The sequence below is a fragment of the Oncorhynchus tshawytscha genome, linkage group LG13 (genome assembly GCF_018296145.1).
Source record: "Oncorhynchus tshawytscha isolate Ot180627B linkage group LG13, Otsh_v2.0, whole genome shotgun sequence".
NCBI lineage: Eukaryota > Metazoa > Chordata > Actinopteri > Salmoniformes > Salmonidae > Oncorhynchus > Oncorhynchus tshawytscha.
The window spans coordinates 93833425-93848180 of record NC_056441.1 but is presented as its reverse complement, the minus strand read 5'-3'; the positions used below and the strand labels follow the sequence as shown (position 1 = coordinate 93848180).

General features: G+C 42.3%; 1 protein-coding gene across 1 annotated transcript in view; it reads left to right on the top strand.

Moving 5' to 3' along the window:
- The first annotated feature begins 5352 nt into the window (after nucleotides 1–5352).
- LOC121839128 (probable asparagine--tRNA ligase, mitochondrial) overlaps nucleotides 5353–14756 on the top strand; it is a 43804-nt gene continuing 34400 nt past the window's right edge. Inside the window, 9 exon segments of the mRNA XM_042296547.1 lie at nucleotides 5353–5791; nucleotides 6531–6640; nucleotides 7117–7237; nucleotides 7765–7905; nucleotides 8649–8729; nucleotides 8904–9010; nucleotides 9196–9328; nucleotides 10591–10689; nucleotides 10826–10863. Coding sequence (XP_042152481.1) covers nucleotides 5645–5791; nucleotides 6531–6640; nucleotides 7117–7237; nucleotides 7765–7905; nucleotides 8649–8729; nucleotides 8904–9010; nucleotides 9196–9328; nucleotides 10591–10689; nucleotides 10826–10863 — 977 coding nt within the window. The 5' untranslated portion in view covers nucleotides 5353–5644.

Below are 14756 nucleotides of genomic sequence, written 5' to 3'. Positions count from 1 at the left end.
AGTAGAATTAAGACATCCGGGATAAATGACTCAGCTGAGCTCAATGAATCCAAAACATGTGCGTCCAGGCTTAATTGGTTGCACAAAGACCAAGCCAGGATGAGCAGACACGGATTCATTAAGCCAGGTGAAACCAATCCTGGATAGGTGCGCGCTCACGGCTCACTCAAATAGACCCCGCCACAGATCACAGATGAACTGATTTACCATGGCAACTAGAGCCGCGTACTTTTCCCCCGTCGGAAGCACAAATCCTCATGGAGGCATACGAGGAGGTAAAAGATATAATTAAGAAGAAAGGCAACACCGCCACAGTGATAAAGCAAAGAGAAAAAGCGTGGCAAAGTATTGCAGACCGCCTGAGTGCGTAAGTAGTGCACAATTACACACTCACCGCTCCGCTGAAACATCACAATTACAATTCAAATATTTAATTCACATCTCCAAAAATGCAGTTGTACTGTAATTATGAAACGGTTAAATTTTTTATTGAAATGCACTGCAGATATGAGTGAAATTGTGTAAAGTAACTCCATCACACTGTATAAAGCTATGATAATTTTTTTTGATATTTTTACTGAAAACAAGACAAAAATACCAAGTAATTTTTTGCAGTGTGACTCCATTAAATGTGTGTGTGTGTGTGTGTGTGTGTGTGTGTGTGTGTGTGTGTGTGTGTGTGTGTAGATTAAACATGAACGGGCCAAAACGGACATGGCAGCAGGTCAAAATCAAAAACAAGAACATTCTGCAGAATGGTATGGTCCCTGACTAATATTTAACAAAGCACAAGCATATATTGTACCCAGAAGGTGCCTGCTCACACATTGTCTGTACTGTTTTAGCAGTGAAAAAGAATACCCACAGACAAGGCACGGGTGGTGGGTCACCAAAGGCTGACCTTACCCCAGCAGAGGACATGGCCTTGGAGCTAAATAAAGGCAGGCCCGTCTTAGAGGGGATCCCTGGGGGAAAGAGACGAGCATAGGTTCCTCCCAAGATGCCACCCGCTTCATTCAAGGTATGTCCTTCCATCTCTACATGGGATACAACCACATTCATATTGAATCAATTTGGACTGTCTGACTTTGGTTTACCTATTGCCTTGCAGTGTCTGGCAGCACTGTGTTCCTGTTAGAGCCACCAGCACAAGCACCAGACGATGCTGATCCAGTGAGTACTCCATCAAAGGCATACTGTAGGCCTGGCATGTCTTGTCTACTAGCTTCAATATGAATCCGATTAAATGTGATAGGGTGAAGGCCCCAGTGCAGCAGCAACAGCACATGATGGAGACGATGATGAGGAGGAGACCATCTCTCTGGATTCCAGAAGGCATGAGGTATCATGTTAAGACTGTGAAAGTACTATTTACTCTACAATGGTGAGGAGTCCTCATCAAAATCAAAAAATCTAATTTCTTTTACAGGACCCAGATGCTATACAGTGGGAAAACCAGCCTGGCAACATAGTGCGTATTAATAAAAGGACACCACATCCTGCCAAATTCCAGCTGCGCTAATTGTATTGTGTTCACAGAGCTCACAAGCTATCAGAAAGTTGTATGGCAACCACCTCCGGCGCCAAATAGAACTGGCAGACATAGACATTCAGTACAAGAAGAAAAAGATGGAAAATCTTGCACTGGAGTTCGAAATAAGAGGACAATTAGGAAACTGGACCTTGAAATAAAAAAACTTGAGGGAGGTGAGATATGCCTTCAATGTACACTGTATGCTAACTGTAACACAAATGTATTAATCATTATTTCTTTCCTCCCCCAGCTCCAAGAAGATTACACAGCTCAAAATAAAAATTAGGTATATTCTCGTAAAGTCAAGTGAGCCATGACATATGAGCTCTTATTGTGAGCACACAGGACGGTGGCATCTTTCTAAGGTTTTTTTATTTTCCCAGCAATCAGTACAACCAAGTCATCGTTATAAGGCATCGCCCTCTTTTTGCCCCCCAGCACCAGGTGTGGCCACTAGCCTATATGAAGGCCCAAAATTGTGTGTTCCTTTCTGCTCTGACAATGGCATGCCCATTCGTGCGAGATGTGGTGGATGAAGAAGCACTTGTGCTGAGGAGAGCCTTCAGGCGAGAAAGGGTCTTCAGGGACCGGTTGGACCCACTGGCCTTCCCTGATGACCATCTATATGAAAGATACAGGTTTTCTGCAGATGGCATCAGGTATCTATGCAGACTACTGGGTCCCAGGATTAAGCACCGCACTGCACGGAGCCATGCACTGAGTGTGGAGCAAATGGTTTGTGTGGCCTTGCGCTTTTTGCTAGTGGAGCCTTCCTGTACTCAGTGGGGGATGCAGAACAGCTGAACAAGGCCACAATTTGCCGCACAATAAGGAGTGTGTGTCTGGCTATCAAAGCATTAGCAGATGTCTTCATCTCCTTCCCTGGCCACAGAAGACTCTGTGACATCAAAGAGGAGTTCTATAGGATTGCAGGTAAGAGGATCTACAAATTACAGGACAACTGTTAACACATAGTAGGATACTCATTACTTTGTGTGACAGGTTTCCCCAATGTCATTGGTGCAGTGGACTGCACACACATAAGGATAAAAGCCCCCTCAGGTGCCCATGAGGCCGATTTTGTGAATAGGAAATCCTTTCACAGCATTAATGTTCAGGTGAACATAACTTTTTGATATTGTCCATTGACGAACACTCTGCATTGCCAGTGATGTGCATTGATTGGTGTAATATTCCTCATCTTATGATTTCAGATGGTCTGCAATGCTGACTGTGTGATCAGCAATGTTGTGGCAAAATGGCCTGGCTCAGTCCATGACTCCAGAATCTTTCGGGCCTCTGAAATCTATCACAAGGTAAGCCACACAACCCCTATTTATAACCATCATGGCTGTGTCAAGAATATCACTGTGTTTATGAGGTAGTAATGATGAGATTTTGTGTTGACAGGTGAATTCTCTGGTGTGTTGCTGGGAGACAGGGGTATGGCTGCCAGCCTTTTCTCCTGACACCTTTCACAGACCCCCAGGAAGCACAGCAGGCCTACAACCATGCCCATGCCAGGGCCAGAGTTGAAATGACCTTTGGCCTCCTGAAGGCACGCTTTCACTGCCTTCACAAATTAAGGGTCAGCCCTGTTAGGGCATGTGATATTACTGTGGCTTGTGCTGTCCTCCACAATGTGGCCTGCCTGAGGAAGGAGAGGGCCCCCAGAGTGCCACCAGCCATGGACTGGGACAATCCGGCAATCTTCCCTGATGACGACAGTGGTCGGCTGCTGAGGGACCAATATGTGTTGAATTATTTTAGTTAGTATGTGTGCTTTCAATTTTGGTTAAATATGTCCTGCGGTGGCAGAGGAATTTGGGTTTTTTGGGTTCGTTTTTGACGAATTTGGCCTCTTATGATGTTTGTGCGGTATACTGTGTGTAATACAAGGCTGCAGGGAGGCTACTGCATCCATTCATTTGTCTGTTCAGTTGATGTGTATGGATTTGTCCTGCATTTATTTTAGTGTGCAGACATGCAGGGTGTGTTATATACAGACCTTTGAATGTGTATGTATCACTTTGTATAATATGCTTGGATTCTGTGCTTTCCATCTTGTAGAGTCACTGTGACTTCAGTTTCGAAAGGAGCTGATGGTTTACCTGCTTTGTTTTGTCCTTATTCAATAAAGGAACATAATGTTACACATTGTGTTTTTATATTCATATGGAATGTGTATTTGTTTATATGACAGAGTACTAGGGCCACACTGAAGAAAAAGGATAAAGTCATAAATTTATGAGGCTGGTTCTTTCTGCAGAAAAGCTACATATTGTTTTTACAGTTTTGATACTTATGACAATGTGATACTTAATATTCTGGCACATCAGCATGTCTTTGTTTATGAAACCATACTGAAGTACAATTTCACGAAATGCCCCACATCTGTCATTTTAACAACTGTCCTCCTTTAAAACAACTGGTTACAATATTATGACTTGTGTTTTTTTTTCCCCTCTGTGGCCCTAATATTCTATCATTTTATATATAGCCTTATAGTCTATGGGAAACTGTAAATTATCTAATGATAGCAACATCATCTAAAAATCATTTTTTATCCAAAATCATTGAAATTAATGATCACAAATGTTTAAATAATAACAGTGGGTCTAGTTATATGTGATAACAATGTATAGTGAGCAGTGAAATAACTATTGGTTTCCATTTGTGGTGACTGCTGACTGACATTAGGGATGAGATTAAATAGATCCTGGAATTTAGCCTGGTCTGGAGCAGGCTAGCTCCACAGAATAAATCTCCATGGTAATTTATACCATAACATATCCTCCTGCCCCCTATCCATCTTTAGTGCAACCGGATTACGGATCAATTGAGCCAGGATCACCAAGATATCCTGGCTTAATCCCTTATCCTAGTTTTGTGCAACAGGCCCCGGGCTGCCTCTTTGGCATGAGGTCAAAACAACAGTGACCTAATTAAGCTCGATGAGTATGGTTAGAAGTGTGTGTATAAATAAACCTTTAGGAAAACCCCGCGGTTTTCACATGGAAACGTGATTGTCTTCAAAAGTGAAACTAGTTTGAAAAAATTCAAACATATATTTGACGGAAAAGGGATTGTATGTTTCTGGACGATGCACTATGCTGACAAAGATTTGTATAAATAAACCAAGATAGACCACCGCCTGTTGTTTCAAACGGAAACAAATGAGTCATAAGTGGGCAGAGCCATAAACGAGCTAGCGAGATTCTATTGGCCCGTTCTAGCACACAGTTGCATATTTCCGTTAGGGAACGCCTACTCTGTAAATAGCGCGTGTGCCATAACTCATTTCGCCTATGCACTCCTAATCAACGACATTAAAAAAAAAAACGTTGTCTAGGGGTAAAGCCTACCAAACTTGGTCCACTCTATTTGTAACATATTCTAGTTTTGTGAACAGAAAACTGTATTGAGATCAAATGTTTCATCGATGAGAAAATTTGAAGAATATCGATCAAAATCCACCTCGTTATATCTCCTCCAACTGCCGGCCACTTGGCTTTCTCTCACGACCATATTTGCTAGTGAATGGAAATGCCAAGCGGATGCTTTAAAACATGTTTATACAATCCGGTGAAATCTCTGTGTCATTGTTCAATCTGTGATGCTGCCTTGTTGACAACATAAACGGTGCAGATTAGAGACGGGCCGTTTTTTCCCGGTCACGTCTCCGGTTATGGACCAGTGCCACACGGTTCAGCGTAGTCGTATTGTCTAGTTGAAAAGAAATGTCACAGAATCGCACCAACCGACGTTAAACCCCATAGAAGAAGACGAAGAAGAAGGAGCACCAATAGCCAACCGCCGTTCAACCCCATAGAAGAAGACAAAGAAGAAGGAGCACCAATAGCCAACCGCCGTTCAACCCCATAGAAGAAGACGAAGAAGAAGGAGCACCAATAGCCAGAGACCCAAACGGGAAGTGATCTTCAACCAGGATGCACGGGACAACGTGAATGTCAACCAGTGTTTTATAAACTGAATTTAACCGTCATAATGAAGAAATCGTCTACCTCTTTTGCATTTTAGTAATTGTAGCTCCATATTGCATAATATAGCGTCTGTAACTAAACTATTTATTTGAGGCATATAGTAACAATGTTGCCGGCTAATAGGTTGTGGTTGTCTGAAGCAGCTCTTGGAATGTTGCAAAGCCTTCGATATTACTGCCAGGAGACGCCCAGAAAGACCCGAATATGCGAGGCAATCTCAAATTTAGATGTGGGAACAAAAATCAAAGTGCAGGTATTGTAATTGTGTCTACTGTAGACCGTCATTGTAAATGAAGAATTTCTTCTCGACTGACCTGCCTTGTTAAAGGTTAAATCAAATACGGTCATAAATGAATGAATGAGAAGTGAATGAATGAGAAGTGAATGAATGAATGAGAAGTAAGTGAATGAATGAATGACCCTCAGAGCTCTGCTGCTCAGTGTTCATCACTGCTACTGTCATTTCCAAATATTACATTTGCAACTTCATTTCTGAAAGGTTAAATACAGATTACTGTATTTAGCTATTTCACTCAGGACCGAGTTGGTCAAAGTGTATAGTGTAATGTCCTGTCCCTCCTGCGGTGAAGAAATGTATTTTCTATGCCTGTGATATGTGGTTGTCCCACCTAACTCTAGCTATCTTAAGATGAATCCTGTAAGTCACTCTGGATAAGAGTGTCTGCTAAATGACTCAAATGTTTTTTTTTTAAACACAGTTGTCATACTTGAGTAAAAGTAAAGATGCCTTCATAGAAAATGAGTCAAGTGAAGTTGGATGCGGGCTGTGTTAAGAAGCAGTGCGGCTTGGTTGGTTTGTGTTTCGGAGGACGCATGACTTTCGACCGTCGTCTCTCCCGGGAGTTGTAGCGATGAGACAAGATAGTAACTACTAATAATTGGATACTATGAAATTGGGGAGAAAAAGGGGGTAAAATTCGACAGAAGAAGTCTATAATGTACTGTAATATACGTTCCCTCTGATATCCTAGGGCTGGGTTCGCTCTGTGAGACCCCAGAAGGAGAATCTGTTCCTCCATGTGAATGACGGGAGCTCCCTTCAGTCTCTACAGGTAGTGGCCAGCTCAGAGCTCAACCACAGGTGAGGACGTACCTGTAGGCTACCTTTTATTATAGCACCCTCTTCCCTGTATGGTGCACTACTTTAGACCAGGGCCCATAGTACCCTCTTCCCTGTATGGTGCACTACTTTAGACCAGGGCCCATAGTACCCTCTTCCCTGTATGGTGCACTACTTTAGACCAGGGCCCATAGTACCCTCTTCCCTGTATAGTGTACTACTTTAGACCAGGGCCTCTTCCCTGTATGGTGCACTACTTTAGACCAGGGCCCATAGTACCCTCTTCCCTGTATAGTGTACTACTTTAGACCATGGCCCATAGTACCCTCTTCCCTGTATAGTGTACTACTTTAGACCAGGGCCCATAGCACCCTCTTTCCCTTCAGGGTAAAGTGACTTGTGTAGTTATGTGATATATTACTATACCTGTCATGAGTATTTTTCATTGGCTTGATTATCACTTCTCTGTTCTTTCCTGGTTGTTTCTTCTTCTCCAGACTGCTGACGTTTGGGAGTGCTGTGGAGATCTCAGGAAGCCTGGTCACGAGTCCCAGCCGCAAGCAGGACGTGGAACTGCAGGCTGACCAGATAGATGTGGTTGGAGAATGTAACCCTGTGGTGAATATATAACCAGATAGATGTGGTTGGAGAATGTAAATATATAACCATATAGATGTGGTTGGAGAATGTAAATATATAACCAGATAGATGTGGTTGGAGAATGTAAATATATAACCAGATAGATGTGGTTGGAGAATGTAAATATATAACCTGATAGATGTGGTTGGAGAATGTAAATATATAACCAGATAGATGTGGTTGGAGAATGTAAATATATAACCAGATAGATGTGGTTGGAGAATGTAAATATATAACCAGATAGATGTGGTTGGAGAATGTAAATATATAACCAGATAGATGTGGTTGGAGAATGTAAATATATAACCAGATAGATGTGGTTGGAGAATGTAAATATATAACCAGATAGATGTGGTTGGAGAATGTAAATATATAACCAGATAGATGTGGTTGGAGAATGTAAATATATAACCAGATAGATGTGGTTGGAGAATGTAAATATATAACCTGATAGATGTGGTTGGAGAATGTAAATATATAACCTTTGTCATGCTCTGTTGTTTCAGGACTTCCCCTTTAAGATCAAGGAGAAACATGGTCTGGAGTACATCCGTCAGTTTCCTCACCTGAGGTGTAAAACCAACGTCTTCAGTTCCCTGCTGAGAATACGCAGCGAAGCCACCACTGCTATACAGCAATATTTCAAGGTGAGATGAGACCAATGTTAGACCAGTAGACTAGAATATCAATCAAATTTATTTATAAAGCCCTTCTAAAACCCCAAACACCAAGCAATGCAGGTGTAGAAGCACGGTGGCTAGGAAAAACTCTAGAAACCTAGAGAGGAACCAGGCTCTGAGGGGTGGCCAGTCCTCTTCTGGCTGTGCCGGGTGGAGATTATAACAGAACATGGCCAAGATGTTCAAATGTTCATAAATGACCAGTAGGGTCAAATTATTATAATCACAGTAGTTGTTAAGGGTGCAGCAAGTCAGCACCTCAGGAGTAAATGTCAGTTGGCTTTTCATAGCCGATCATTAAGAGTATCTCTACCACTCCTGCTGTCTCTAGAGAGTTGAAAACAGCAGGTCTGGGACAGGTAGCACGTCCGGTGAACAAGTCAGCACCTCAGGAGTAAATGTCAGTTGGCTTTTCATAGAATATCATTGTTATACCAACTCATATCCTTTTCACACTACTGTCCCAAGCCAGGCTTTGCTGGGCTGGTCTGGCTGGCCTTCTCATCCACCTTGGTGCTGGAACCATGTCGGAAAGTACAATATCCAAGATGACCCAATAGTGTGAAATGTCATTGTTGCAGGAGAAGGGCTTTATTCAGGTCCACACCCCAGTCCAGATGATAATGTCTGTGTTGTTGTTGTTGCAGGAGAAGGGCTTTGTTCAGGTCCACACCCCAGTCCAGATGATAATGTCTGTGTTGTTGTTGCAGGAGAAGGGCTTTATTCAGGTCCACACCCCAGTCCTCACCTCTAATGACTGTGAAGGGGCAGGAGAGCTCTTCCAGGTTGAGGTGAGCTCTGTCTGTCAGAGAATTACAATTCTGATCTGTCCGTCAACAAAATGGTGCAGTAAATAAAGCCTCAGCATAATAATTACAATACTTGGGACTTGTGGAGCAGTTTCGTTTGACCATCTGGTTGTTATTGTAAAGAGAAGGATTAATGTGTCTTCTATCTTCCCTCAGCCTGCAGGTCAGGAGAAGAACCAGGATGAGGAAGGGCACCAACACTTCTTCTCTGTCCCAGCGTACCTGACTGTCTCTGGGCAGCTGCATCTGGAGGTCACGGCTGGGTGAGGAGATACTGGAACTCAGTACCATGCTTTCATTCAGTCAGTCTTTTGGTCGCTCGCTCGCTCACCAACTCACTCACTCACTCACTCACTCACTCACTCACTCACTCACTCACTCATAAGATCCAGAGAGAGTATTGTACGAATGCAGTATTTATACTTTGTGTTTTCTATGTCTCTTCCAGGGCGTTTCCTGGAGTGTACACTTTTGGACCAACCTTCCGGGCGGAGAACTCTCAGAGCAGACGTCACCTGGCTGAGTTCTACATGGTGGAGGCAGAGATCTCCTTCACACAGTCACTCGAGGATCTAATGAAGGTATGGAATATAAGTCCCCTTATATAAAATGTTTCTAACTTGTAAAACTCTACAGTACATGGTGGAGGCAGAGATCTCCTTCACACAGTCACTAGAGCAGCGGTTTTCAAACAACTCCTCTGGGAACCCCAGCTGTTCCAGATCTCTCCTCGGGAACCCCAGCCGTTCCAAACCTCTCCTCTGGGAACCCCAGCCATTCCAAACCTCTCCTCGGGGACCCCCAGCCGTTCCATGTATTTTAACTATTCCAGAGCTAGCACATCTGATTCAACTTGTCAACTAATTATCAAAAACCTTGACTACTTGGAAATTGGTGAGCTAGTTCAGTGTTTCAACAAAATTGTGAAACGTCTGGGGGTCCCGAGGAGAGATTTGGAACAGCTCTGGCTCCCATCAGTTTGATCCAGTGTTGATATATGGTCTCCTTCTAGACCTGATTGACTAAATGACTCTGCATTAACTTGTGTCCTAGTCCCAATTGACTAAATTCATCAGCATTACCCGGTCTCCTTCTAGACCTGACTAAATGACTCTGCATGAATTCCTTCTAGACCTGACTAAATGACTCTGCGTTAACTCCTTCTAGACCTGACTAAAGGACTCTTCGTTAACTCCTTCTAGACCTGACTAAATGACTCTGCGTTAACTCCTTCTAGACCTGACTAAATGACTCTGCGTTAACTCCTTCTAGACTTGACTAAAGGACTCTGCGTTAACTCCTTCTAGACCTGACTAAATGACTCTGCGTTAACTCCTTCTAGACCTGACTAAAGGACTCTGCGTTAACTCCTTCTAGACCTGACTAAAGGACTCTGCGTTAACTCCTTCTAGACCTGACTAAATGACTCTGCGTTAACTCCTTCTAGACCTGACTAAAGGACTCTGCATTAACTCCTTCTAGACCTGACTAAATGACTCTGCGTTAACTCCTTCTAGACCTGACTAAAGGACTCTGCGTTAACTCCTTCTAGACCTGACTAAATGACTCTGCGTTAACTCCTTCTAGACCTGACTAAAGGACTCTGCGTTAACTCCTTCTAGACCTGACTAAATGACTCTGCGTTAACTCCTTCTAGACCTGACTAAAGGACTCTGCGTTAACTCCTTCTAGACCTGACTAAATGACTCTGCGTTAACTCCTTCTAGACCTGACTAAATGACTCTGCATTAACTCCTTCTAGACCTGACTAAAGGACTCTGCGTTAACTACTCCTAGACCTGACTAAATGACTCGGCATTAACTTGTGTCCTTCCCTCGTCAGGTTATGGAAGACTTGTTCAGGTCTACAACAGAACATCTCCTATCTCAGTGTCCTGAAGATGTGGCTTTATATCACAAACATGTGTCACCTGGATACAGGGTGAGACACTAGAAAATATCTAAAATGCAATACCATGCATATTCTCTGAACATATTGAATGAACCTTGAACCCCCCACACACACACCCTATTGACCTAAACTAGAGATGATTCTGTTTTCTCTATTTCTCCCAAAGGACTATGTGGATCTAATGATGAAGAAGAGGTTTAATGTGTAAGTGTGTTAATGCTTCCCAAATGTCTCCCTATTCCCTACATAGTGCACACATTTTGACCAGGACCCATAGGGTAGTAGTGCACTGTATAGGGAATAGGATGCCTTATGGGTCATGTCTCACCTCTGCCAATCTAAATCAAATCAAATGCTTGGTAAACAACAGGTGTAGACTAACAGTGAAATGCTGACTGATGGGTCCTTGGTAAACAACAGGTGTAGACTAACAGTGGACTGATGGTTCCTTGGTAAACAACAGGTGTAGACTAACAGTGAAATGCTGACTGAAGGGTCCCTCGTAAACAACAGGTGTAGACTAACAGTGAAATGCTGACTGATGGGTCCTTGGTAAACAACAGGTGTAGACTAACAGTGAAATGCTGACTGAAGGGTCCTTGGTAAACAACAGGTGTAGACTAACAGTGAAATGCTGACTGATGGGTCCTTGGTAAACAACAGGTGTAGACTAACAGTGAAATGCTGACTGAAGGGTCCTTCGTAAACAACAGGTGTAGACTAACAGTGAAATGCTGACTGATGGGTCCTTGGTAAACAACAGGTGTAGACTAACAGTGAAATGCTGACTGAAGGGTCCTTGGTAAACAACAGGTGTAGACTAACAGTGAAATGCTGACTGATGGGTCCTTGGTAAACAACAGGTGTAGACTAACAGTGAAATGCTGACTGAAGGGTCCCTCGTAAACAACAGGTGTAGACTAACAGTGAAATGCTGACTGAAGGGTCCTTGGTAAACAACAGGTGTAGACTAACAGTGAAATGCTGACTGAAGGGTCCTTGGTAAACAACAGGTGTAGACTAACAGTGAAATGATGACTGAAGGGTCCTTGGTAAACAACAGGTGTAGACTAACAGTGGACTGATGGGTCCTTGGTAAACAACAGGTGTAGACTAACAGTGAAATGCTGACTGATGGGTCCTTGGTAAACAACAGGTGTAGACTAACAGTGAAATGCTGACTGATGGGTCCTTGGTAAACAACAGGTGTAGACTAACAGTGAAATGCTGACTGGAGGGTCCTTGGTAAACAACAGGTGTAGACTAACAGTGAAATGCTGACTGAAGTGTCCTTGGTAAACAACAGGTGTAGACTAACAGTGAAATGCTGACTGAAGGGTCCTTGGTAAACATCAGGTGTAGACTAACAGTGAAATGCTGACTGAAGGGTCCTTGGTAAACAACAGGTGTGGACTAACAGGGAAATGCTTGGTAAACAACAGGTGTAGACTAACAGTGAAATGCTGACTGATGGGTCCTTGGTAAACAGCAATGCAGAGTTAAAGATACCAATGAAGGAGACCGAATATACATATTGACATGAGGAGTAAATACAGTGAATAACAATAACTATTCATAATGATTATTCAGACCCTTTGACCTTTTCCACATGTGAATGACATTACAGGCTTATTCTACAATTGATCAAATAAATGTGTTTCCTCATAAGTCTACACTCAATACCCCATATTGACAAATCAAAAACAGGATTTTAGAAGTGTTTGCAAATGTATATATATATATAAAATATATTTCATTTTTATATATATATAAAAATGAAATATATTTTATATATATAAGTATTCAGACCCTTTGCTATGAGACTCAATATTGAGCACAGGTGCATCCTGTTTCCATTGATCATCCTTGAGATGTTTCTACAAATTGATTGGAGTCCACCTGCAGTAAAGTCAATTGATTGGACATGATTTGGAAAGGCACACACCTGTCTATATAAGGTCCCACAGTTGACAGTGCATCAGAGCAAAAACCAAGCCATGAGGTCAAAGAATTGTCCGTAGAGCACAGAGACAGGATTGTGTCGGGGCACAGATCTGGGGAAGGGTACCAAAACATTTCTGCAGCATTGAAGGTCCCCAAGAACACAGTGGCCTCCATCATTCCTAAATGGAAGAAGTTTGGAACCACCAAGACTCTTCCTAGAGCTGGCCGCCCGGCCAAACTGAGCAATCGGGGGAGAAGGGCCTTGGTCAGGGAGGTGACCAAGAACCCGATGGTCACTCTGACAGAGCTCCAGAGTTATTTCCGAATGTATTGTTTATTTAGAGCCATATCCCTGTAATGTTTATAGGGGAGGTGTTGTATATATTCAGAACCATATCCCTGTAATGTTTATAGGGGAGGTGTTGTATATATTCAGAACCATATCCCTGTAATGTTTATAGGGGAGGTGTTGCTGTATATATTCAGAACCATATCCCTGTAATGTTTATAGGGGAGGTGTTGCTGTATATATTCAGAACCATATCCCTGTAATGTTTATAGGGGAAGTGTTGTATATATTCAGAGCCATATCCCTGTAACGTTTATAGGGGAGGTGTTGTATATAGTCAGAGCCATATCCCTGTAATGTTTATAGGGGAGGTGTTGTATATATTCAGAGCCATATCCCTGTAATGTTTATAGGGGAGGTGTTGTATATATTCAGAGCCATATCCCTGTAATGTTTATAGGGGAGGTGTTGTATATATTCAGAGCCATATCCCTGTAATGTTTATAGGGGAGGTGTTGTATATATTCAGAGCCATAGCCCTGTAATGCTTATAGGGGAGGTGTTGTATATAGTCAGAGTCATATCCCTGTAATGTTTATAGAGGAGGTGCTGTATATATTCAGAGTCATATCCCTGTAATGTTTATAGGGGAGGTGCTGTATATATTCAGAGCCATATCCCTGTAATGCTTATAGGGGAGGTGTTGTATATAGTCAGAGCCATATCCCTGTAATGTTTATAGGGGAGGTGTTGTATATATTCAGAGTCATATCCATGTAATGTTTATAGGGGAGGTGTTGTATATATTCAGAGCCATATCCCTGTAATGTTTATAGGGGAGGTGTTGTATATATTCAGAGCCATATCCCTGTAATGTTTTTAGGGGAGGTGTTGTATATATTCAGAGCCATATCCCTGTAATGTTTATAGGGGAGGTGTTGTATATATTCAGAGTCATATCCCTGTAATGTTTATAGGGGAGGTGCTGTATATATTCAGAGCCATATCCCTGTAATGTTTATAGGGGAGGTGTTGTATATATTCAGAGTCATATCCCTGTAATGTTTATAGGGGAGGTGTTGTATATATTCAGAGTCATATCCCTGTAATGTTTATGGGGGAGGTGTTGCTGTATATATTCAGAGCCATATCCCTGTAATGTTTATAGGGGAGGTGTTGCTGTATATATTCAGAGCCATATCCCTGTAATGCTTATGGGGGAGGTGTTGCTGTATATATTCAGAGTCATATCCCTGTAATGCTTAGAGAATATCTAATTTCAAGTGTTATTGAAGTGTTGTGGTTGCAGGTTCACCTTCCTCATCTAAAGCCTTTTCTTTTGGGGTGCTGCTATAGGCCACCAAGTGCTAACAGTCAGTATCTAAATAATATATGTGAAATGCTTAATAGTGAATGTGATGTAAACAGAGAGGTCTACTTTCTTGGGGGACCTGAATATTGACTGGTTTTCATAAAGCTGTCTGCTCAAGAGGAAGCTTCTCACTGTGACCAGTGTCTGTAATCTGGTTCAGGTTATTAATCAACCTACCAGGGTGTTTACAAACACTACAGGAACAAGATCATCCACATGTATTGATCACATTTTTACTAATACTGTAGAACTTTGTTCTAAAGCTGTATCTGAACCCATTGGATGCAGTGATCACAATATAGTGGCTATATCCAGGAAAGCCAAAGTTCCAACAGCTGGCCCTAAAATAGTGTATAAGAGATCATATAAAATATTTTGCTGTGACTCTATGTGGATGATGTAAAAAATATTTGTTGATTATTGATAAACATGAACCTGTTAAGACACTGACTGTTAGAACTGTTAAGGCTCCATGGATTGATGAGGAATTGA